The 26,290-nt window shown below is 49.5% G+C and overlaps 2 protein-coding genes across 2 annotated transcripts; both read left to right on the top strand.

The window, feature by feature from the left end:
* Window positions 1–777: 777 nt before the first annotated feature.
* ndnfl (neuron-derived neurotrophic factor, like) lies at window positions 778–26,290 on the top strand. The gene is made up of 4 exons (XM_066642055.1): window positions 778–884; window positions 18,367–18,533; window positions 20,341–20,465; window positions 23,978–26,290. The coding sequence occupies exons 2-4, from the start codon at window positions 18,373–18,375 to the stop codon at window positions 25,381–25,383; spliced, it is 1,692 nt and encodes a 563-aa protein (XP_066498152.1). The 5' UTR covers window positions 778–884; window positions 18,367–18,372; the 3' UTR covers window positions 25,384–26,290.
* Window positions 16,226–18,281, top strand: LOC136679636 (uncharacterized). The gene is made up of 4 exons (XM_066658316.1): window positions 16,226–16,253; window positions 16,412–17,104; window positions 17,170–17,261; window positions 18,204–18,281. Exons 1-4 carry the CDS (start codon window positions 16,226–16,228, stop codon window positions 18,279–18,281), a joined length of 891 nt encoding a protein of 296 aa, XP_066514413.1.

The following is a 26,290-nucleotide window of genomic DNA, read 5'->3' as shown; positions in this document are numbered from 1 at the left end:
ACCAATGTGTTTTTGGAGTGTGGAAGGCGCGCAGAGGAAACCCACAAGGACACCCCCCCTCCGCACTACTCATTCACACATACACACAAACTACACACATTTGATACACATATTCTAAGTATACAGTTAGTAACAGTGTGTGTGTGTGTGTGTGTGAGGGGGCGGGGGGTGGGTTATGTTTGTGTTTTTTTTAATGGTTTACTGATTTTTTATCATTTATTGATTCATCTTCTGTAAACACTTCCTCCCGATGGATGTTGTGGGTCACATGGCGACAGTCCAGTTATTTATTTTCATATGTATTTATTTTCATATGTGTGTTTTTATTGTTGTTTATTTTTATTATTAATTTTTTTGTTTATTTTTTTCAGACGATGGGATTTGAGAGATTATGAATATATCTGTGTAATTAGTGCACACTTCAAAACCACACACACACACATACACACCACCCCCAACACAAATCCACAGAAACGGACACACACACACACACACACACACACACACACACTCACACATGCCCCTCCCTCTATATACTGTGTCCCAACCTCCCCCTCACCCACTTAGGGACCTTGCTCGCTCTCTCTCTATCTCACACACACACACATACACAAACACTCACACACACTCTCTTACTCTCTCTCTCTCTCTGTCCATCAGTCGCCTCTTTCTCACACACACTTATCTCTGAGCACAGATCTGCACTGAACAGAGAGAGAGCAGAGAGAGAGAGAGAGAGAGAGAGAGAGAGAGAGAGAGAATACAGGGCAAGGAAGACAGAGGACAGAGAGAGAGAGAGAGAGAGAGAGAGAGAGAGAGAGCTGAGTTCATTGTGTATGGGACTCTGTCTGAAGAAGAGCTGAGATCATCGTTGCTGCTCTGAGGTATGAGAACGATAGAATACTGCCACTCGTTCACCCACTGTCATTCTCTATCTCGCACTGTCCTCTGTTCCTATTTTATTATTTTCTCCTTTTGCTTCTCTGTCACTATTTTTGTTTTTCTTTAACCATTTCTTCCATTTTTCAATTTTCTCTTTATTGACCTCTTTATTACTCTCTCTCTTTCTTTCTCTTTCTCTCTCTCTCTCTCTCTCTCTCTCACTCACTCTCTCAGCCAGTCACTAAATACTTCATAGGTTGTAAAAGTACTCTCACAAATCCATCCTTCAGTTTTTCATTTTTTCACTTCTTTTTTGTTTTATTTCTACTCCATTCACTCTTTCATCACTCCATTGTGCATCTCTTCCCTCTGCTCTCCCTCTTTTTCTTACTCTCTGTTCTCCAGGGAATCATCAGACCCAAAGAGACACTGAAACATGAGAGAGAGAGAGAGGGAGAGAGAGAGAGAGAGAGAGAGAGAGAGAGAGAGAGAGAGAGAGAGAGGTGTAAATAAGACAGAGGAAGTGGTACTGAGAGAAAAGAGGACAGAGAAATAATCTACAACCAGAGGAGAGTTAAATATTAAAGAATGAATTGTGAGAGATGAGTGAAGTATGAGATCTGAAAGAGAGAAGGGTGAACGAATGAAATGTGAGAGTTAGAGTACAATACAGTGAAATGGTGAAATGAGGAGTGAAGAGTGAAAAAAATTAGTCAAAGAATAAAATTGAGACAAGAGTGACAGTGAAAGAGTGTATTGAATGTATGAAATAATGGAGTGAATGAGTGAATGTGAAAGGGGGGACAGATGGGCAGAATGTGAAAAGTGAAAGAGTGGAGTGAGAGAAAGCATGAACTGAAAGATTAAGAGACAAAAGAGCAAAAAACTGGCATAAAAGAGATTAGGGAACAGAGTATTGCAGTGAAAGGGTGAAAGACAGAGAGAGTGAGAAAAGTGAAACATGAAAGAACAAGGTGTGAAAAAGTTAAAGTGGAATAAAAAGTCAGAGTGGAAAAGTGGAATGAAAGGCTGAAGTGATATAGTAGAGTGAAGGGTTGAGGAAATGCAGTGAAATCCTGAAATGAAACCCTGGAATGAAAGATTAAAGTGGTGAAATGCTACAGTTAAATGATAAGATGGAATGAATAAGTGAAAAAGAAGAGTGCAAGAGTCAAATATTGAAATGAAAAATGGGAGTGAAAGAGTGAAAACTGCAGTGTTATTTATAGAGACTGAAAGAGAATCTCAGCTGTAATTACAGAGCAGATGAATGCATGATTTGGCTTTCGCTCCATCCTCACTGATAGAGCTCTCTCTCTCCTCCCTCTTTCTGTCTCTCTTTCTCTATCTCTCTGTCTCCCTCTGGCTCTCTCTCTTTTTGATGTGAAATGTGCTGATCAGTATACGTTCTCCTGTCGTGTCTGGGTTCTGGTTTCCGAAGCAGAACCAATCAACCACAGTGAGACTGTGGGGCTCAGTCCGGAGTGTGTTAGCGCAGTGACACTGTGGGGGGCAGTCCAGAGTGTGTTAGCGCAGTGACACTGTGGGGGGCAGTCCAGAGTGTGTTAGCGCAGTGACACTATAGGGGTCAGTCCGGAGTGTGTTAGCGCAGTGAGACTGTTGAGGTCAGTACGGAGTGTGTTAGCACAGTGAGACTGGGGGTCAGTCCAGAGTGTGTTAGCGCAGTGACAATGTGGGGGTCAGTCCGGAGTATGCTAGCACAGTGACACTATAGGGGTCAGTCCGGAGTGTGTTAGCGCAGTGAGACCTTGGGGGGTCAGTCCAGAGTGTGTTAGCACAGTGACACTGTAAGGGTCAGTCCGGAGTGTGTTAGCGCAGTGAGACTGTGGGGGTCAGTCCAGAGTGTGTTAGCGAAGTGACAATGTGGGGGTCAGTCCGGAGTATGTTAGCGCAGTGACACTATAGGGGTCAGCCCAGAGTGTGGTAGCGCAGTGAAACTGTGGGGGTCAGTCCGAAGTGTGTTAGCGCAATGACACTGTAGGGGTCAATGCGGAGTGTGTTAGCGCAGTGACACTGTGGGCGTCAGTCCGGAGTGTCTTAGCGCAGTGACACTGTAGGGGTCAATGCGGAGTGTGTTTGCGCAGTGAGACTGTTGGGGTCAGCCTGGAGTGTTTTAGCGCAGTGACACTGTGAGGGTCAGTCCGGAGTGTGTTAGGGCAGTGACACTATAGGGGTCAGTTCGGATTGTGTTAGCACAGTGAGACTGTGGGGGTCAGTCTGGAGTGTGTTAGCGCAGTGACAATGTGGGGTCAGTCCGGAGTATGTTAGCGCAGTGACACTATAGGGGTCAGCCCAGAGTGTGGTATCACAGTGAAACTGTGGGGGTCAGTCCGAAGTGTGTTAGCGCAGTGACACTGTAGGGGTCAGTCCGGAGTGTGTCAGCACAGTGAGACTGTGGAGGTCAGTCCAGAGTGTGTTAGCGCAGTGACACTATAGGGTCAGTCCGGAGTGTGTTAGCGCAGTGAGACTGTGGGGGTCAGTCTGGAGTGTGTTACCGCAGTGACACTATAGGTGTCAATCTGGAGTGTGTTAGCACAGTGAATCTGTGGGGGTCAGTCCGGAGTGTGTTAGCGCAGTGACACTATAGGGGTCAGTCCAGAGTGTGTTAGCGCGGTGACACTATAGGGGTCAGTCCGGAGTGTGTTAGTGCAGTGACACTATAGGGGTCAGTCCGGATTGTGTTAGCGCAGTGAGACTGTGGGGATCAGTCTGGAGTGTGTTAGCACAGTGACACTGTAGGGGTCAATGCAGAGTGTGTTAGCGCAGTGAAACTGTGGGGTCAGTCCGGAGTGTGTTAGCGCAATGAAACTGTGGGGGTCAGTCCGGAGTGTGTTAGCGCAGTGACACTATAGGGGTCAGTCCGGATTGTGTTAGTGCAGTGAGACTGTGGGGATCAGTCTGGAGTGTGTTAGCGCAGTGAAACTATAGGGGTCAATCTGGAGTGTGTTAGCACAGTGAAACTGTGGGGGTCAGTCTGGAGTGTGTTAGCGCAGTGACACTATAAGGGTCAGTCCGGAGTGTGTTAGCGCAGTGACACTATAGGGGTCAGTACGGAGTGTGTTAGCGAAGTGACACTGCTGGGGGTCAGTCCAGAGTGTGTTAGCGCAGTGACACTGTGGGGGTCAGTCCAGAGTGTGTTAGCGCATTGACACTATAGGGGTCAGTCTGGATTGTGTTAGCGCAGTGAGACTGTGGGGGTCAGTCCGGAGTGTGTTAGCGCAGTGACACTATAGGGGTCAATCTGGAGTGTGTTAGCGCAGTGAAACTGTGGGGGTCAGTCCAGAGTGTGTTAGCGCAGTGACACTATAGGGGTCAGTCCGGAGTGTGTTAGCGCAGGGAGACTGTGGGGATCAGTCCAGAGTGTGTTAGCGCAGTCAGACTGTGGGGATCAGTCCATAGTGTGTTAGCGAAGTGACACTGTGGGGGTCAGTCCAGAGTGTGTTAGCGCAGTGACACTGTGGGGGTCAGTCAGGAGTGTGTTAGCGCAATAACACTATAGGGGTCAGACCGGAGTGTGTAAGCGCAGTGAAAATGTGGGGATCAGTCCGGAGTGTGTTAGTGCAGTGAAACTGTGGGTGTCAGTCCGGAGTGTCTTAGCACAGTGACACTATAGGGGTCAGTGCAGAGTGTGTTAGCGCAGTGAGACTGTTGGGGTCAGCCTGGAGTGTTTTAGCGCAGTGACACTGTGAGGGTCAGTCCGGAGTGTGTTAGGGCAGTGACACTATAGGGGCCAGTCCGGATTGTGTTAGCACAGTGAGACTGTGGGGGTCAGTCTGGAGTGTGTTAGCGCAGTGACACTATAGGGGTCAATCTGGAGTTTGTTAGCGTAGTGACACTATAGGGGTCAGTCCAGAGTGTGTTAGCACAGTGACAATGTTGGGGTCAGTCCAGAGTGTGTTAGCGAAGTGACACTGTGGGGGTCAGTCCAGAGTGTGTTAGCGCAGTGACAATGTGGGGGTCAGTCCAGAGTGTGTTAGCGCAGTAACACTATAGGGGTCAGTCCGGAGTGTGTTAGCGCAGTGAAACTGTGGGGGTCAGTCCAGAGTTTGTTAGTGCAGTGAAACTGTGGGGGTCAGTCCGGAGTGTCTTAGTGCAGTGACACTATAGGGGTCAGTGCGGAGTGTGTTAGCGCAGTGAGACTGTTGGGGTCAGCCTGGAGTGTTTTAGCGCAGTGACACTGTGAGGGTCAGTCCGGAGTGTGTTAGGGCAGTGACACTATAGGGGCCAGTCCGGATTGTGTTAGCACAGTGAGACTGTGGGGGTCAATCTGGAGTGTGTTAGCGCAGTGAGACTGTGGGTTCAGTCCAGAGTGTGTTAGCGCAGTGACACTATAGGCGTCAGTTCAGACTGTGTTAGCGAAGTGAGACTGTGGGGGTCAGTCAGGAGTGTGTTAGCGCAGTGACACTGTATGGGTCAGTCCAGAGTGTGTTAGCGCAGTGAGACTGTGGGGGTCAGTCCGGAGTGTGTTAGCACAGTGACAATGTGGGGGTCAGTCCGGAGTGTGTTAGCGCAGTGACACTGTGGGGGTCAGTCCAGAGTGTGTTAGCACACTAACATTATAGGGGTCAGTCCGGAGTGTGTTAGCGCAGTGACACTATAGGGGTCAGTCCGGAGTGTGTTAGTGCAGTGACACTATAGGGGTCAGTCCGGATTGTGTTAGCGCAGTGAGACTGTGGGGATCAGTCTGGAGTGTGTTAGCACAGTGACACTATAGGGGTCAATGCAGAGTGTGTTAGCGCAGTGAAACTGTGGGGTCAGTCCAGAGTGTGTTAGCGCAATGAAACTGTGGGGGTCAGTCCGGAGTGTGTTAGCGCAGTGACACTATAGGGGTCAGTCCGGATTGTGTTAGTGCAGTGAGACTGTGGGGATCAGTCTGGAGTGTGTTAGCGCAGTGAAACTATAGGGGTCAATCTGGAGTGTGTTAGCGCAGTGAAACTGTGGGGGTCAGTCTGGAGTGTGTTAGCGCAGTGACACTATAGGGGTCAGTCCGGAGTGTGTTAGCACAGTGAGAGTGTGGGGGTCAGTACGGAGTGTGTTAGCGAAGTGACACTGCTGGGGGTCAGTCCAGAGTGTGTTAGCGCAGTGACACTGTGGGGGTCAGTCCAGAGTGTGTTAGCGCATTGACACTATAGGGGTCAGTCTGGATTGTGTTAGCGCAGTGAGACTGTGGGGGTCAGTCCGGAGTGTGTTAGCGCAGTGAGACTGTTGGGGTCAGCCTGGAGTGTTTTAGCGCAGTGACACTGTGAGGGTCAGTCCGGAGTGTGTTAGGGCAGTGACACTATAGGGGCCAGTCCGGATTGTGTTAGCACAGTGAGACTGTGGGGGTCAGTCTGGAGTGTGTTAGCGCAGTGACACTATAGGGGTCAATCTGGAGTTTGTTAGCGTAGTGACACTATAGGGGTCAGTCCAGAGTGTGTTAGCACAGTGACAATGTTGGGGTCAGTCCAGAGTGTGTTAGCGAAGTGACACTGTGGGGGTCAGTCCAGAGTGTGTTAGCGCAGTGACAATGTGGGGGTCAGTCCAGAGTGTGTTAGCGCAGTAACACTATAGGGGTCAGTCCGGAGTGTGTTAGCGCAGTGAAACTGTGGGGGTCAGTCCAGAGTTTGTTAGTGCAGTGAAACTGTGGGGGTCAGTCCGGAGTGTCTTAGTGCAGTGACACTATAGGGGTCAGTGCGGAGTGTGTTAGCGCAGTGAGACTGTTGGGGTCAGCCTGGAGTGTTTTAGCGCAGTGACACTGTGAGGGTCAGTCCGGAGTGTGTTAGGGCAGTGACACTATAGGGGCCAGTCCGGATTGTGTTAGCACAGTGAGACTGTGGGGGTCAATCTGGAGTGTGTTAGCGCAGTGAGACTGTGGGTTCAGTCCAGAGTGTGTTAGCGCAGTGACACTATAGGCGTCAGTTCAGACTGTGTTAGCGAAGTGAGACTGTGGGGGTCAGTCAGGAGTGTGTTAGCGCAGTGACACTGTATGGGTCAGTCCAGAGTGTGTTAGCGCAGTGAGACTGTGGGGGTCAGTCCGGAGTGTGTTAGCACAGTGACAATGTGGGGGTCAGTCCGGAGTGTGTTAGCGCAGTGACACTGTGGGGGTCAGTCCAGAGTGTGTTAGCACACTAACATTATAGGGGTCAGTCCGGAGTGTGTTAGCGCAGTGACACTATAGGGGTCAGTCCTGAGTGTGTTAGCGCGGTGACACTATAGGGGTCAGTCCGGAGTGTGTTAGTGCAGTGACACTATAGGGGTCAGTCCGGATTGTGTTAGCGCAGTGAGACTGTGGGGATCAGTCTGGAGTGTGTTAGCACAGTGACACTATAGGGGTCAATGCAGAGTGTGTTAGCGCAGTGAAACTGTGGGGTCAGTCCAGAGTGTTTTAGCGCAATGAAACTGTGGGGGTCAGTCCGGAGTGTGTTAGCGCAGTGACACTATAGGGGTCAGTCCGGATTGTGTTAGTGCAGTGAGACTGTGGGGATCAGTCTGGAGTGTGTTAGCGCAGTGAAACTATAGGGGTCAATCTGGAGTGTGTTAGCGCAGTGAAACTGTGGGGGTCAGTCTGGAGTGTGTTAGCGCAGTGACACTATAGGGGTCAGTCCGGAGTGTGTTAGCACAGTGAGAGTGTGGGGGTCAGTACGGAGTGTGTTAGCGAAGTGACACTGCTGGGGGTCAGTCCAGAGTGTGTTAGCGCAGTGACACTGTGGGGGTCAGTCCAGAGTGTGTTAGCGCATTGACACTATAGGGGTCAGTCTGGATTGTGTTAGCGCAGTGAGACTGTGGGGGTCAGTCCGGAGTGTGTTAGCGCAGTGACACTATAGGGGTCAATCTGGAGTGTGTTAGCGCAGTGAAACTGTGGGGGTCAGTCCAGAGTGTGTTAGCGCAGTGACACTATAGGGGTCAGTCCGGAGTGTGTTAGCTCAGTGAGACTGTGGGGATCAGTCCGGAGTGTGTTAGCGCAATCAGACTGTGGGGATCAGTCCATAGTGTGTTAGCGAAGTGACACTGTGGGGGTCAGTCCAGAGTGTGTTAGCGCAGTGACACTGTGGGGGTCAGTCCAGAGTGTGTTAGCGCAATAACACTATAGGGGTCAGACCGGAGTGTGTAAGCGCAGTGAAAATGTGGGGATCAGTCCGGAGTGTGTTAGTGCAGTGAAACTGTGGGTGTCAGTCCGGAGTGTCTTAGCGCAGTGACACTATAGGGGTCAGTGCGGAGTGTGTTAGCGCAGTGAGACTGTTGGGGTCAGCCTGGAGTGTTTTAGCGCAGTGACACTTTGAGGGTCAGTCCGGAGTGTGTTAGGGCAGTGACACTATAGGGGCCAGTCCGGATTGTGTTAGCACAGTGAGACTGTGGGGGTCAGTCTGAAGTGTGTTAGCGCAGTGACACTATAGGGGTCAATCTGGAGTTTGTTAGCGCAGTGACACTATAGGGGTCAGTCCAGAGTGTGTTAGCGCAGTGACAATGTGGGGGTCAGTCCAGAGTGTGTTAGCGCAGTAACACTATAGGGGTCAGTCTGGAGTGTGTTAGCGCAGTGAAACTGTGGGGGTCAGTCCAGAGTTTGTTAGTGCAGTGAAACTGTGGGGGTCAGTCCGGAGTGTCTTAGCGCAGTGACACTATAGGGGTCAGTGCGGAGTGTGTTAGCGCAGTGAGACTGTTGGGGTCAGCCTGGAGTGTTTTAGCGCAGTGACACTGTGAGGGTCAGTCCGGAGTGTGTTAGGGCAGTGACATTATAGGGGCCAGTCCGGATTGTGTTAGCACAGTGAGACTGTGGGGGTCAGTCTGGAGTGTGTTAGCGCAGTGACACTATAGGGGTCAATCTGGAGTTTGTTAGGGCAGTGAAACTGTGGGGGTCAGACCGGAGTGTGTTAGCACAGTGACACTATAGGGATCAGTCCAGAGTTTGTTAGCGCAGTGACACTATAGGGGTCAGTCCAGAGTATGTTAGTGCAGTGACACTAGAGGTGTCAGTGCGGAGTGTGTTAGCGCAGTGAGACTGTTGGGGTCAGCCTGGAGTGTTTTAGCGCAGTGACACTGTGAGGGTCAGTCCGGAGTGTGTTAGGGCAGTGACACTATAGGGGCCAGTCCGGATTGTGTTAGCGCAGTGAAACTATAGGGGTCAATCTGGAGTGTGTTAGCGCAGTGAGACTGTCGGTTCAGTCCAGAGTGTGTTAGCGCAGTGACACTATAGGTGTCAGTTCAGACTGTGTGAGCGCAGTGAGACTGTGGGGGTCAGTCAGGAGTGTGTTAGCGCAGTGACACTGTATGGGTCAGTCCAGAGTGTGTTAGCGCAGTGAGACTGTGGGGGTCAGTCCGGAGTGTGTTAGCACAGTGACAATGTGGGGGTCAGTCCGGAGTGTGTTAGCGCAGTGACACTGTGGGGGTCAGTCCAGAGTGTGTTAGCACACTAACATTATAGGGGTCAGTCCGGAGTGTCTTAGTGCAGTGATACTATAGGGGTCAATCTGGAGTGTGTTAGGGCAGTGACACTGTGGGGGTCAGTCCGGAGTGTGTTAGCGCAGTGACACTATAGGGGTCAGTCCGGATTGTGTTAGCACAGTGACACTATAAGGGTCAATCTGGAGTGTGTTAGGGCAGTGACACTGTGGGGGTCAGTCCGGAGTGTGTTAGCGCAGTGACACTATAGGGGTCAGTCCGGAGTGTGTTAGCGCAATGAGACTGTGGGGGTCAGTCAGGAGTGTGTTAGCACAGTGACACTGTAGGGGTCAGTCCAGAGTGTGTTAGCACAGTGACACTATAAGGGTCAATCTGGAGTGTGTTAGGGCAGTGACACTGTGGGGGTCAGTCCGGAGTGTGTTAGCGCAGTGACACTATAGGGGTCAGTCCGGAGTGTGTTAGCGCAATGAGACTGTGGGGGTCAGTCAGGAGTGTGTTAGCACAGTGACACTGTAGGGGTCAGTCCAGAGTGTGTTAGCGCAGTGAGACTGTGGGGTTCAGTCAGGAGTGTGTTAGTGCAGTGAGACTGTGGGGGTCAGTCAGGAGTGTGTTAGCACAGTGACACTGTAGGGGTCAGTCCAGAGTGTGTTAGCACAGTGACAATGTGGGGGTCAGTCCAGAGTGTGTTAGCGAAGTGACACTGTGGGGGTCAGTCCAGAGTGTGTTTGCGCAGTGACAGTATAGGGGTCAGTCCGTAGTGTGTTAGCGCAGTGACACTATAGGGGTCAGTCCGGAGTGTGTTAGCGCAGTGAAACTGGGGGTCAGTTCAGAGTGTGTTAGCGCAGTGAAACTGTGGGGGTCAGTCCAGAGTGTGTTAGCACAGTGACACTATAGGGGTCAATGCAGAGTTTGTTAGCGCAGTGAGACTGTTGGGGTCAGTCTGGAGTGTTTTAGCACAGTGAGACTGTGGGGGTCAGTCCTGGGTCTGTTAGGGCAGTGACACTATAGGAGTCAGTCCGGAGTGTGTTAGTGCAGTGAAACTGTGGGGTCAGTCCAGAGAATGTTAGCACAGTGACAATGTGGGGGTCAGTCCGGAGTGTGTTAGCACAGTGAGACTCTTGGGGTCAGTCCGGTGTGTGTTACCTCATTATGACTGTGGGGGTCAATCCGGAGTGTGTTACTGCAGTGAGACTGTTGGGTTCAGTCCAGAGAATGTTAGCACAGTGACAATGTGGGGGTCAGTCCGGAGTGTGTTAGCGAAGTGAAACTGTGGGGGTCATTCCAGAGTGTGTTAGCGCAGTGACACTATAGGGGTCAGTCCGGAGTGTGTTAGCACAGTGAAACTGTGGGGGTCAGTCCAGAGTGTGTTAGCGCAGTGAAACTGTGGGGGTCAGTTCGGAGTGTGTTACCTCATTATGACTGTGGGGGTCAGTCCGGAGTGTGTTACCGCAGTGAGACTGTAGGGGTCAGTCCAGAGAATGTTAGCACAGTGACAATGTAGGGGTCAGTCCGGAGTGTGTTAGCGAAGTGAAACTGTGGGGGTCAGTCCAGAGTGTGTTAGCGCAGTGACACTGTGGGGGTCAGTCCAGAGTGTGTTGGCGCAGTAACACTATAGGGGTCAGTACAGAGTGTGTTAGCGCAGTGAAACTGTGGGGGTCAGTCCGGAGAGTGTTAGTGCAGTGAAACTGCGGGGGTCAGTCCGGAGAGTGTTAGTGCAGTGAAACTGCGGGGGTCAGTCTGGAGTGTCTTAGCACAGTGACACTATAGGGGTCAATGCGGAGTGTGTTAGCGCAGTGAGACGGTGGGGGTCAGTCTGGAGTGTGTTAGTGCAGTGAGACTGTGGGGGTCAGTCTTGAGTGTGTTAGCACAGTGAGACTGTGGGTGTCAGTCCGGAGTGTGTTAGCGCATTGAGACTGTGGGGGTCAGTCCAGAGTGTGTTAGCGCAGTGAGACTGTGGGGATCAGTCTGGAGTGTGTTAGCGCAGGGTATACCCTTCACTTTTTAAATTTTCCTGATTTAATACGAATGGGGTGTATAATTGTGCAAATCTTAATAATGTAATCTTTACTTGTTTATGGAGACTACCCTGATGTCATCACGTTACCTGTTGTCTGAGACTGTTTGTCTATTAAAAAAACTGAGCTCCTCATTGAAGTTGCAATTAGAAACTTCTGCAATTGTGACTTTGGATGTATTGGTGAGAAAAATGGGGGTATAAATTAGAGACCACTGCATCTCCCCCACTTTAAGTGTCATATTAACTTCACTCCTGTTCTCTTAATATTTCTTGTGTCAATGCATGCTTTCTGAACACTGGGCTGGACATTTTAAATCACTGTTGTTTTGGGTACTGATATGTATACTCACTACGTAAATCAGTAAAGTATAGAGCACTGATTTTCTCCTGAAGTCTGCATACACACCTGCTGTGACAGCAAGCCCTCCCGAGGTTACTGCTACTGCTCAGTGCACCTTATATACATCCTATTTATATTGACTTTTCAGTAGATATAACCATTCTTATCGAGCAATGTGAAAATGTTTCTTTTTGTCCCCTCAATGATCAGGAATTAGTGTGAATGCGTAATACAGTGCTCGATGGTCCCGCATGGACCTGGTGGTTGGCTACAAAGAGTAAAATTAAAAACTGGACAATGTTGAAGACTGTGTTTCTGAAGGTCTTCCTACATGAGGATTATGCCAAATAAAAAGAAAAGAAGCTTCACATGATTGTGCACTCTGTGTCTGATGGCTTTTACATGCACGTATTATGCGCAATATCTTTTGTGGTGTCCAAAGATGAGAGAAATGGGATGGGGTGACACATACTGAATCCAGGTATTGACAACAGTAGACCAGTTGGTGAAGACAGGACACATGATTGAAAAAGACTGGATCTCATCAAAAACTACTGGAGTCGTTTGTAAAATTTCAACACTAATGATCACCAGACCAAAAGGTCAACGAAAATAAATGAGGACAGAAGAGAATGGCCTCCATGCACTTTACTTTCTGTTTTGGTTGTGACCATCCAGATCTGTTCAGTAAAAATGCATTTGTGGACACAGGAAGAACATACATGCTCATGTAGATGAACTTGTGGAACATTGCTCACAAAAATAAAGATTTACAACACTACAGTAGTCAAGTTTTTGTTATGGCAGACAGACAAGAATATATGATTTTTGGGAAAGTCTTCATGCTTCTCCAGCTGGCAATGCAAAATGGTTCAGCTACATGCAAAATGGCTCTTAATGTGTTGAGTGATGCCAGCTTGTATTAACTTGAACTCCTGGGCCAGGATTTCCTGAATGCTACCAAACTAAACCTTAACATCTGTATGGGATAATACGCTAGGCACAGTTCTTTCAACATAGTTAGCCAATTTCTATGTGGCATTGTTAAATGATAGAATCCATCCTGACAATCTACTGATAGCTTTCCAACCAGAGATTATTCACCTGCAGCTGCAGAGGTAGTCAACTGTCTGGATTGAGAAAATGGGATCCACTGGAGTCATGCAACACAAAATCATTATGAAGGATGGCATGCCAGTTTGGAGAAGATAGTACTGTACCCCTATCCAGAAGCAAGAAAATATTAAAGACCATGTGCAGACCCTTCTCTTGTACTTGTGCTGCTCCTGTGGCTATGGTGTCCAAAGTCAATGGATATTTTCTGTTCTTTGTGGGACATTGAGTATTAAATGTCAAGACCCTGCTGGAAACCTACACCAGTGCTGTTATTTCATGAACAAGCACCTAGCTTCAGTGCACTGGAACTGCTGGTGCTAGCAAGTGAAGATGGAGGAATATGTTTAAAAAAAACAGCTGTCGTTACACCACAAAGCCTAGTAAAGTTTAAGGTGATACTATTTGGCACCACCTTTCAGTGTCTGTTGGAGAAAGCATTGTTTTTTGTCAGACACCTGAGTTTTCAAAAATTAGCACAGCTGGTGTTAAACATCCAGAAGTGCTGCTTGCTCTGTACCCAGCTCTCCTTTCTAGGCCATGTTGTCTTTAGCTGGGGGAATGGAAGTGGACTGTTAAAATGTGGAGGACATTTGTAAGTATACTACACCCATTGACCTCAAAGAACTACAGCATTCCTTCTGGCTGGTATGTTGGCACAAAAGGTTACTTGCCAAACTAACTGACATCCCCTCCCCTATTACAAGATTCAGCAAGCCTCCATGAAAGTTAAGAGAGCCCTCCAATCTTCTCTGGTTCAGACCTCAGGTTCCATGTCCTGATGGATGCCAGTGATGTTAATTTAGGGACTGTCCTCACCTAGCATATAGATTGCCTATGCCTCCGAGGTGCTAGGATGTGTTGAGCAAAGACATTCCCATTTCAGAAAAGGAAAGTCAAACCATTGCTTGGGCCATGGAATAGTGGCACCACTTTATAGAGGACACCACCTTGGAAATATTTATGGATCATAGGACACTGACGTGGCACATAAATTAATTAATAACTAATGACCCCCTAGACATTTAAACATTTTTGAGAGAGAAGTGTACGCTTGAAGTGTCTTGTTGTTTTGTATATTTGTCTGGAAAGCATGGAAATATTAGTGACAAACTAAGGGTTGAGGTTATATTGCTGTGTAATATATACACATAGGATGAGGGAAGAATGTCACACCATCTTTAAAAACGTGTTTTCTGCTTATTCTGGTGAAGTGTACTGCAGGATAAATAAATCATAAAGCAGGACCTGAAGGTTCCTTTTAATACTAAACCAGGGTTTATATTAAAACCTCTAATCCACACGTCCAAAAACCTACCTCCTCTCCCCAAAATCCCACTTTTCCTCCAAATTTCCAAAATCCATCTCTCCTCCAAATGTCCAAAACCCACCTCTCCTCCAAACGGCCAAAACCCACATCTCCTCCAAACGGCCAAAACCCACATCTCCCCCAAATGGCCGAAACCCGCCTTTTCCCAAAATTCCAAAACCTACCTCTCCTCCAAACGGCCAAAACCCACCTCTCCACCGCTCCCCCAAACATCCAAAACCCACCTCTCCTCCAAATGGCCAAAAGCCACCTCTCCTCCAAATGACCAAAACCCACCTCTCCTCCAAATGGCCAAAACCCACCTCTCCTCCAAATGGCCAAAACTTACCTCTCCCCCAAACATCCAAAACCCACCTCTCCTCCAAACTGCCAAAACCCACCTCTCCTCCAAACAGCCAGAACCCTCCTCTCCTCCAAACGGCCAGAACCCACCTCTCCCCCAAACGGCCAAAACCTACCTCTCCCCCAAACATCCAAAACCCACCTCTCCTCCAAACTGCCAAAACCCACCTCTCCTCCAAACGGCAAAAACCCACCTCTCCTCCAAACGGCCAAAACCCAACTCTCCTCCAAACAGCCAAAATCTACCTCTCCTCCAAAAGGCCAAAGTCTACCTCTCCTCCAAATACCCAAAATCTACCTCTCCCCCAAATGGCCAAAACCTGCCTCTCCCCCAAACATCCAAAACCCACCTCTTCTCCAAACTGCCAAAACCTACCTCTCCTCCAAACGGCAAAAACCCACCTCTCCTCCAAACGGCCAAAACCCAACTCTCCTCCAAACAGCCAAAATCTACCTCTCCTCCAAAAGGCCAAAGTCTACCTCTCCTCCAAACGGTCAAAACCCGCCTTTTCCCCAAACATCCAAAACCTACCTCTCATCCAAACGGCCAAAACCCACCTCTCCACCGCTCCCCCAAAAATCCAAAACCCACCTCTCTTCCAAATGGCCAAAAGCCACCTCTCCTCCAAATGACCAAAACCCACCTCTCCTCCAAACATACAAAACCCACCTCTCCTCCAAACATCCAAAACCCACCTCTCCTCCAAATGGCCAAAACCCACCTCTCCTCCAAATACCCAAAATCTACCTCTCCTCCAAATGGCCAAAACCTACCTCTCCCCCAAACATCCAAAACCCACCTCTCCTCCAAACTGCCAAAACCTACCTCTGCCTCAAACGGCCAAAACCTGCCTCTCCCCCAAACATCCAAAACCCACCTCTCCTCCAAACTGCCAAAACCCACATCTCCTCCAAACGGCCAGAACCCACCTCTCCCCCAAACATCCAAAACCCACCTCTCCTCCAAACTGCCAAAACCCACCTCTCCTCCAAACGGCCAGAACCCTCCTCTCCTCCAAATGGCCAGAACCCACCTCTCCTCCAGACAGACAAACTCACCTCTCCTCCAAACGGCCAAAACCCACCTCTCCTCCAAACGGCCAAAACCCAACTCTCCTCCAAACAGCCAAAATCTACCTCTCCACCAAACAGCCAAAATCTACCTCTCCTCTAAACATCCAAAACCCACCTCTCCTCCAAACGGCCAAAACCCAACTCTCCTCCAAACAGCCAAAATCTACCTCTCCACCAAACAGCCAAAATCTACCTCTCCTCTAAACATCCAAAACCCACCTCTCTTCCAAATGGCCAAAACCTACCTCTCCCCCAAACGGCCAAAACCTACCTCTCCCCCCAAACATTAAAAAAACCACCTCTCCTCCAAACTGCCAAAACCCACCTCTCCTCCAAATGGCCAGAACCCACCTCTCCTCCAAATGGCCAAAACCCACCTCTCCTCCAAACGGCCAAAACCCACCTCTCCTCCAAATGGCCAAAACCCACCTCTCCTCCAAACGGTCAAAACCTAAATCTCCCCCAAACGCCCAAAACCCCACCTCTCCCCCAAACGTCAAAAAATCCACCTTTCCCCCAAATGTCCAAAACCCTGCCTCTCCCTCAAACATCCAAAACCCACTTCTCCTCCAAATGGCCAAAACACGCCTTTTCCCCAAACATCCAAAACCCAGCTCTCCCTCAAACATCTAAAACCCACCTCTTTCCCAAACGTCCAAAACCTACCTCTCCCCCAAACGTCCAAAACCTACCTCTCCCCCAAATGTCCAAAATCCCACATCTCCCCCAAATGTCCAAAACCCACCTCACCTCAAAACGTACAAAATATATTTCACCCTGAAATATCCAAAATCCACCTCTCCTCCAAACATCTAAAACCCACTTCTCCTCCAAACGGCCAAAACCTACCTCTTCCCCAAACGGCCAAAACCTACCTCTCCCCCAAACATCCAAAACCCACCTCTCCCCCAAACAGCCAAAACCCACCTTTGCCCCAAATATCCAAAACCCACTTCTCCTCCAAATGGCCAAAACCCGCCTTTTCCCCAAACATCCAAAACCCAGCTCTCCCTCAAACGTCCAAAACCTACCTCTCCCACAAACGTCCAAAATCCCACATCTCCCCCAAATGTCCAAAACCCACCTCACCTCAAAACGTACAAAATATGTCATCCTGAAATATCCAAAATCCACCTCTCCTCCAAACTGCCAAAACCCACCTCTCCTCCAAACTGCCAAAACCCCTTTCTTCCAAATGGACAAAACCCACCTCACCTCAAAACCTACAAAATATATTTCACCCTGAAATATCCAAAATCCACATCTCCTCCAAACTGCCAAAACCCACCTCTCCTCCAAACTGCCAAAACCCCTCTCTTTCAAACGGCCGAAACCCACCTCTCCCCCAAATATCCAAAACCCACTTCTCCTCCAAATGGCCAAAACCCACCTTTTCCCCAAACACCCAAAACCTACCTCTCCCCCAAACATCCAAAACCCCACCTCTCCCCCAAACGGCCAAAACCCTCCCCCCAAACTTCCAAAACCCCGCCTCTCCCTCAAACGTCCAAAACCCACCTCTCCCCCAAACGGCCAAAACCCACCTCTCCCCCAAATGTCCAAAACCCACCTCTCCCCCAAACGGCCGAAACCCACCTCTCCCCCAAATGTCCAAAACCCACTTCTCCTCCAAATGGCCAAAACCCACCTTTTCCCCAAACACCCAAAACCCAGCTCTTCCTCAAACGTCTAAAACCCACCTCTCCCCCAAACGTCCAAAATCCCACCTCTCCCCCAAACATCCAAAACCCACCTCACCTCAAAATGTACATAGTCTATTTCACCCTGAAATATCCAAAACCCACCTCTCCCCCAAACGTCCAAAATCCCACCTCTCCGCCAAACATCCAAAACCCACCTCACCTCAAAATGTACATAGTCTATTTCACCCTGAAATATCCAAAACCCACCTCTCCTCCAAATGTCCAAAACCCACCTCTCCTCCAAATGTCCAAAATCCACCTCTCCTCCAAATGTCCAAAACCCACTTCTCCTCCAAATGGCCAAAACCCACCTTTTCCCCAAACACCCAAAACCCAGCTCTTCCTCAAACGTCTAAAACCCACCTCTCCCCCAAACGTCCAAAATCCCACCTCTACCCCAAACGTCCAAAACCCACCTCACCTCAAAATGTACATAGTCTATTTCACCCTGAAATATCCAAAATCCACCTCTCCTCCAAATGTCCAAAACCCACCTCTCCTCCAAATGTCCAAAATCCACCTCTCCTCCAAATGTCCAAAACCCACCACTTAGTCCTCTGTTTTGGTCTTTCACTCACCACCTCTACATTTCCACCCCCATACCCCACACCCCCCACTTCCCACTCCTCACACCTCCCCAGTAATGAACAGAGCAGAGCACAAGAAGCCTGTTGTCTGATCTCAGGCCTGTTTCCGTGGTGATGTCTCTGCTGGTTATGGGGACTTTTTGAAGTGAAGGGCTTTGATGGCATCTCTCGGGGGACACTCCAATCAGCAGCTAAATATAAAAATAACATCAGAGAAGGTGAGAGAGAGTCTGAAGTTTCCTTGCTGTTTCCGAGTGGAGTCTCTGCTGGAGCGAGTCCAGCCTCAGCGCCAGCACTGCTTGGGTCAGGTTGGGTTTAGAACCTGATGCATGGCAGCATCTCAGCTCAGAGAAACTTCATCATCTGTAGGAGCTCAGATTTAGAGACTTTTATAAATAGACATGGCTTCTCTCCTCAGCAATGGAACCGCCGCCATGCCTGGAACAGACAATCCGCCGGAGAATGCTTCTCGGCGTTCTTCTCTCCGCATGAATAATTCTCTCTGAACAACACAAACACTTCAGATACTCATCTACAGAACTAATATCTCTCTCTCTCTCTCTCTCTCTCTCTCTCTGTAGGTCATTATGATTGTTTCCATGGCAACGGTGATGATGTCACTGCTTGTGTCTATAGCTCCTCCTCTCTCTGCCCTACTGCCAGACAATGATGTTCACCTGCGACCAAACACCTGGCTCACTGACCACACCCCCACACCTGTACACTTGCATGCAGGACGCACACGCAGGTATAACCACACACACACACACACACACACACAAACACATACACACCTTTAAACTTTCACTCAACACATCAACACCACTTCCTGGTACTGTGTCCTGTTTTGCACCTGCTGTGTTCTCTGTCCTGACCTCCACCTGTTCTCCACCTGCTGTGTTATCTGTTTTAACCTCCACCTGTCCTCAACCCGCTGTGTCCTCTGTCCTGACCTCCACCTGTTCACCACCTGCTGTGCCCTGTGTTTTAATCTCCACCTGTTCTCCACTGCTGTGTCCTATGTCCTGACCTCCACCTGTTCTCCACCTTCTGTGTTCTGTGTTCATCTGTGACCGACCAAACACCTGGCTCACTGCCCACACCCCAACACCTGTACACTTGCATGCAGGATGCACATGCAGGTATAACCCCCCCCCCCCCCAACACACACACACTCACACACACACACACACACACACACACACCTGTACACCTGTCTTACACACACACAGTCTTACTCCCATGCATGCATTCCTGTACAGCTGAATACATGTGTGTGTTTATGTTATCTGATGGGTGTGCTCTGACATTTGGGTTCTGACAGGTGAGCTGTGACAGGTGTGTTCTGATGGGTGTGCTCTGACATTTGGGTACAGACAGGTGAGCTGTGACAGGTGTGTTCTGATGGGTGTGCTCTGACATTTGGGCTGTGATAGGTGTGCTCTGACATTTTGAGCTCTGAAAGATGTGTTCTGAGAGGTTTGCCCTGACAGGTGTGCTCTGACGGGTGTGCTCTGATGGGTTTGCTCTGACGGGTGTGCCCTGATGGGTGTGCCCTGACGGGTGTGCCCTGACTGGTATGCCCTGACCAGTGTGCCCTGACGGGTGTGCTTTACCAGGTGTGTTCTGATGGATGTGCCCTGACGGGTGTGCACTGATGAGTGTGCTCTGATGGGTGTGCCTTAAAGGGTTTGCTCTGACAGGTCTGCCCTGACCATTATGCCCTGATGGGTGTGCTCTGATGGGTGTGCCCTAACAGGTGTGCTGTGCTGGGTGTGCTCTGACTGATGTGCCCTGATAGGTGTGCCCTGACCATTATGCCCTGACCAGACTGCCCTGACGGGTGTGCCCTGACGAGTGTGCTCTGATGGGTGTGCCCTGACAGGTGTGCTCTGATGGGTGTGCCCTGACAGGTGTGCTCTGACGGGTGTGCCCTGACCGATGTGCCCTGACCGTTTTCCCTGTCTGATGTGCCCTGATCTTTGTGCTCTGCCGGGTGTGCCCTGATCATTGTGCTCTGATGGGTGTACCCTGACGAGTGTGCTCTGATGGGTGTACCCTGATGAGTGTGCCCTGACAAGTGTGCCCTGAAGAGTGTGCACTGCCAGGTGTACCCTGATGGGTGTGCTCTGACAGGTGTTCTCTGGTGGGTGTGCTCTAAAATTTGGGTTCTGACAGGTGTGCTCTGACAAGTGTCTGATGTCCAGGAGACAAACTTCTCCACAACCCTAGAAGGCCTCAACACATCAATACCACTTCCTGGTACTGTGTCCTGTTTTGCACCTGCTGTGTTCTCTGTCCTGACCTCCACCTGTTCTCCACCTGCTGTGTTCTCTGTTTTAAGTTCTCCACCTGCTGTGTCCTCTGTTTTAAGCTCCATCTGTTCTCTGCACTGGTTTGGAGAATGTGGTGGTACAGGAGGCTTGGGAAATACACATCTTTATCAGATCTTCAGCTTCTCACTGAGCCTGTGTTTGTCTGTGTGTTTGAGGCTCATCCTGAGTGTGAGCTGCACAGATTCTGGATTAATTGTATTATTTCTTGTTTCTGTGCAGGATCTATTTCACTCTGCAGAAGAAGACATTGTTCCTGGCATTGAGAGTGAGTCCATGTTCTGGATCAATCAAATGGAGACTTACTGCTCGCTCACTAAAGGACAACCCAAACCCACACAATCACTGTGAGTGTCACTAACACACACACACACACACACACACACACACACACATTCAATAGGTGTCTTAAATAATCTGATGTCGATCATCATAGACTAAAATGTGAACTCAGAATGATGAATGTGGTTGTGTTTAGAAAATAAAAGGAACTGTGTGGCGCCACTTGAAACAATGCCTTGGGGGCAGGAAGCCTGTGAAGGGTAAAAAGTGAAGTGGGGGAACTGTAGCCAATAGAGGGTGGTCCATACTGCTGACTGAATCAGGTGAAGGGTCGATTGTGTGTTTAGGAAGCCCAGGAGTGAGAGGCAGCTGTTGGGTTTTCAGATGGAGGACAGTATCAGAGCGTAGTACAGATTAAATGTACTTGATCAAACCATGAAAGACAGCTGCACAGGCAGAAGTTCACTAGGGTCTTGTGCATAGTTTCAGTAGTGACCAGAGTATCCTCCGTGACCAATCTGTCAGTCTCGGGCTGAACTGCAGCTCAGTCTGAGATTATTTTAGGAAAACGTAATGCGGTGGAGGAGCAGATGTTGGCCAGATGTGCCAAAGTGGAATGAAGAGGAAACACTGAGTGTCCTCAGAGCAGCTGTGTCAGGAAAATGAAAAGAGATAATAACACTTAAAAGAGCAGGTTAAGCAAGGAAACAGAAAATTACAAAGTGCCCCACCCCCAAATGCTGGGGTCAAACCACCTGCATGCAGTGCTAATGGCTCCAAGAGTGAGAGAAAGATGTTTCTTTCTGAAAGAAGTTCAAATTCAGGAATGACATAATTGTTCAAACCTTTCTCAGGAAGAAGCATTTCTTCAGAGGGTCCCTCTGCTCTGGAGGGGGGTAGAGGGGGTGTTGGAGGGGAGGTAGAGGGGGGTGATGGTGAAGGGATAGAGGGAGTTATGGAGGGTGAAAGGATTAGGGGATAGAGAGGATGATGGTGGATGGATAGAGGGGTGTGATGGTGGAGGGATAGAGGGGGTGATGGTGGAGGGGGATAGAGGGGGCTGATGGGGAAGGGATAGAGAGGGATGATGGTGGAGGGATAGAGGGGGTGATGGTGGAGGGATAGAGTGGGGTGATGGTGAAGGGGGATAGAGGGGATGATGGTGAAGGGTGGATAGAGGGGGGCGTTGGTGAAGGGGGGTTAGAGGGGGTGATGGTGAAGGGGGATAGAGGGGGTGATGGTGTAGGGGGATAGAGGGGGTGATGGTGAAGGGCGGATAGAGGGGGTGATGGTGGAGTGGGGATAGAGGGGAGTGATGGTGTAGGGGGATAGAGGGGAATGATGATGGAGAGGAATAGAGGGAGGTGATGTTGAGGGGGATAAAGTGGGGGTGATCCTGCAGGGGAATAGAGGGGGGTGATGGTGGAGAGGGATAGAGGGGGTGATGGTGGAGAGGGGTAGAAGTGATGATGTTGAGGGGGATAAAGGGGGGTGATGGTGGAGGGGGATAGAGGGGAGTGATGGTGTAGGGGAATAGATGGGGGTGATGGTGGAGAGGGATAGAGGGAGGTGATGTTCAGGGGGATAAATTGGGGGTGATCGTGCAGAGGAATAGAGGGGGGTGATGGTGTAGGGGAATAGAGGGTGGTGATGGTGAAGAGGGATAGAGGGGGTGATGGTGGAGAGGGATAGAGGGGTGTGATGGAGGGGAATGGGGGGTGATGGTGTAGGGGTATAGAGGGGGGTGATGGTGTAGGGGTATAGAGGGGGGTGATGGTGTAGGGGAATAGAGGGGGTGATGGTGTACGGGGATAGAGGTGATGATGGTGTAGAGGAATAGAGGGGGGTGATGGTGGAGGGGAATAGAGGGGTGATGGTGTAGAGGGATAGAGGGGGTGATGGTGTAGGGGGATAGAGGGGGGTGATGGTGTAGGGGGATAGAGGGTGTGATGGTGGATAGGGATAGAGGGGGTGATGGTGTAGGGGGATAGAGGTGGGTGATGGTGTAGGGGGATAGAGGGTGTGATGGTGTAGGGGGATCGAGGGTGTGATGGTGAAGAGGGATAGAGCGGGTGATGGTGTAGGAGAATAGAGAGGGGTGATGGTGGAGGGGGATAGAGGGGGGTGATGGTGTGGGGGAATAGGGGGGGATTGTGTAGGGGGATAGAGGGTGTGATGCTGGAGAACAATAGAGGGGGTGATGGTGGAGGGTGATAGAGGGTGTGATGCTGGAGAGGGATAGAGGGGGTGATGGTGTAAGGGAATGGGGGGTGATGGTGTAGGGGGATAGAAGGGGTGATGGTAGAAAGGGAAAGAGGGGGTGATGGTGTAGGGGGATAGAGTGTTTCATGGTGGAGAGGGATAGAGGGGGGTGATGGAGGGCGATAGAGGGAGTGATAGTGAAGGGGGTTAGAGGGGGGTGATGGTGGAGAGGAATAGAGGGGGGTAAATGTTGAACCTCCTGAACTTTAGTCTGATGTTCCTCTTTAAGAGAACCCTGTAAAATGCATAAAGTTTGTTCTGATTCTGGAGGTTGTTCTGGTTCAAGGTTTTGTTCTGGTTTTAGGCTTTGTTTTGGTTATGGAATTTGTTTTGGTTCTAGGGTTTGTTCTGGTTCTGGAGTTTGTTCTGGTTCTAGGTTTTGTTCTGGTCTGGAGTTTGTCTTGGTTCTGAAGTTTGTTCTAGTTCTGGGGTTTGTTCTGGTTCTAGGTTTTGTTCTGGTTTCAGGGTTTGTTCTGGTTCTGGAGTTTGTTCTGGTTCTGGAGCTGGTCAGAATCCGTTCCTAACTCAGAGGACAGAGATCAATGGTGTTGCCCCAGTGTAGAGACTCAGCTGATGTTTTGGTTGTGATCAGCTCAGAGAGGGTGTTTTTGGCTGTGGTTCTTCTGGTTTTCGGGTTCTGTGGTTCTCAGTGTGCTCTCAGAGTCTTGTCAGAGGAACATTATGAAATCATAAAGTGACGAATAAATCTTTCAGCTGAAAAACTGCAGCCTCCCCATCCACTGCGTTAAATTATTCACTTTGATTCTGAAACATTTGCTCAGAGTTCTCTGACTAAAGCACAGAGGCTTGAGTGCGGAACTGAGTTCTGCGTCAAACATTCAAACATTTCTGCTAGTCTTTTGATTATCTCTGCAGTTCAGAAAATCAAACACGACCATATCCTTGGTTCCCCCCAGCGCTGTCCCTCAGCCCAAAACTTTTAGCCTGTCTTCTGCAGCTGGTGTTTTACCGCTGGTGATTTACAGTTGGTGTACTGCAGTAGGTGTAGAGAACCGTGTAGAGGCGTAACTGGGTTATGGTTCTCTGGAGAAACTGTAGAGAGTTTCTCTGCTGTAGTTCTACTGGGCTAATGTTACAATTATGATTATAATTATTATTATTGTTTTTATATTATTATTAATGTTAATAATGATTCAGGCTCTGCTCTGTGCTGAGTTCCATTCTAATTTATTTTTAATGTTGTGATCTAAAAGAGAAACCGTTTGTTTAGATTTTTTTTTTAACATTAACTTTGTGTCCCCGGTGTAAATCTGAGAGTGAATCTGATCAGGTTTAACCTGTGTGTGATCTGCAGGGAGCTCCAAGAAGAGTTTTCCAGAGGTGTGGTGGAGAGGTTCTGGGAAGGAGACATTAATCCACAGTTACTCTGGCTCCACAGTGGACACTTACGAGGGTCCTGCTTACGGTCCAGCATCCATCTACATCCTATGGCTCAAATCCCCAGAGCAGGATGCGCAGGTGGAGGTTTATCTTCATGAAGGGCTTGGATCCTCTGGAAGTTTCCCTGAGCTGCCCCCTGACCCCCGGGTCCACACTCTAGGGGTGGGCATGACCAGCGTCACACTGAATTGGACCCCCAGTCCGTCCTTGACCCAAACACCAAAACACAGCAAGAAACACAACTACGAGTACTGTGTCACCGTTAACCGCAAACACAACTTCAGCAGCCTCTGCTCCGCCCGGCAGGCAGCAAGGGAGGAGCGAGGGAGTGGGAGAAAGGCAAAGAAAGGGGGCACTGCTGTTCCACTGAAGGCATGGTGGGGGCAGCAGTGGGATGTGTTTGGGGACCGTGGCTCATCGGCGGTAATCCAGGCAAACTTTGAGGATCCAGGTTGTGTTTGTAGAGAAGTGGACAGTGTTTGTACCGTGTCTGACCTCTTGCCGGACACTCTGTACTTCTTTGACGTGTTTGTGATGGACAGAGAGAATGGGACGAGCGCTGCCTACACAGGGACTTTCACCCACACTCACTCCGAGGCCCGAGGGGTCGCAACTCCGCTGAGGGACGGCCAGGTGCAGTGGGTCACCATGAGCTCGGGGTCAGAGGGTCAGAGACGATTTAGTTTTCGACCTCGCGGCGGGCAGCAGAAAGGCCTGCTGACCCTCCACAGTTGCAACACCACCAAGGCGAAAGTGACCGTGTCCACCAGGGGACAGCTGCTCTCCTCACAGGAAGTGGGTGAGCAGCTGGTTCAGATATGGCTCCAGGGTGGCCCTTCATACCTCATCTATCTCCAGGTCCCTGACGCCCCATCCCCATCCAAGCTGGACACAAAAGTGTGTGTTAAAATGCAGGCATCCTCAGCTTTCCACCGACAGGGGGCACCACTGCTGCCCATCACTCTGCAGTTAAAGTCCTTCAACAAATTGCGCAGCTGCAGCTCAGTGACCCTTGCGTGGATGGGCACAGAAGAACGCAGTCTTTATTGTTTATATCAGCGGCAGATCCCAGACAGGCTGGACAAAGAGAGTAAGCCCCAGGGGACTGACCACTGTCTGGGGCCGGAGTCGCGGCCAGCATCCGAGAGGGTCCTCTGTAAATATTTTCAGGAGCTGGACCCACGGCGCGCAGTCACCACGGCAGTCGTCGAGGGTTTAAACCCTGGCAGCGTGTACCTATTTGATATTTATCTGATGAGACGCTGGGGGCTGCCCCTGAAGTACCAGAGCAAAATGATCCGCACCAGGGGGCAGTGCTGAGCATGGGTCGCACTCCAGACAGAGTGGACTGTCCAGATTCATTTGACCAGAATCCCCGATGGAGACGACGTGCTCCAAAACTGTGACTGTACACATCCCTATACAACTCATACCTTTGGACCCCCACCCACACAGAACTACAGTCAGACGTGGAATCCAGACCCAGATGACCGTGACTGAACCAAGGATGAAGTGGTTGCAGAGAAAAAATGAATGAATGAATTAACAAATGGGTGTATGAATGAGTAACTAAGTAATTAATGTTAAAGTTCGCTTTGTTGAAAATGTTTCTGTAAAATCTCCAAAACAAAATTACATGAACCAATCCAATCCATTTACAGCTGTTAAGCCCTGGACTCTCAGAAAGTTATAAAGGGTGTTTCTGTCCTTTATAAATGAGGTGCAGTCAGGACAGAGCTAATTTACATAAACTACTGTTTCATTCGAATGGACAGTGAGCAGCTGGAGAATCACTCATTCATTCACCTTCTGTAACCACTTCAGTCTGATCAGGGTCTGGAGCTGATCCAGAATCACTGCACACAAGGCAGGAACACACCCTGGACAGAGCATGAGACACTTGCCCAGTCACACTCACACACACACACACACACACGTGTGTGAGACGACCTGTAGCGCCACCGTGTGTAGAAATTTATATGAATGTATATATCCTAATATGAGGAAAATGAACCATATGGGTCCCTTAAAACATACACACACACACACACACACACACACAAAGGAGCAAACCTGTGTGTATTGTACCCTGTTGCTGTTCTGCTGTTATTACGTAACTGTGTTGTGTTTATTAGAAAATGTTCAGTGTCACAAGCCTTTGCACAATAGACAGAAATACACAGCCTGAGGGCAAGAGACAGAGAAAAAGAGAGACAGATAGACAGAA

Source organism: Hoplias malabaricus, chromosome 1, assembly GCF_029633855.1.
Source record: "Hoplias malabaricus isolate fHopMal1 chromosome 1, fHopMal1.hap1, whole genome shotgun sequence".
Lineage (NCBI taxonomy): Eukaryota > Metazoa > Chordata > Actinopteri > Characiformes > Erythrinidae > Hoplias > Hoplias malabaricus.
Note: the sequence above shows the minus strand (reverse complement) of the source record. Positions and strands in the feature narration are given on the sequence as shown.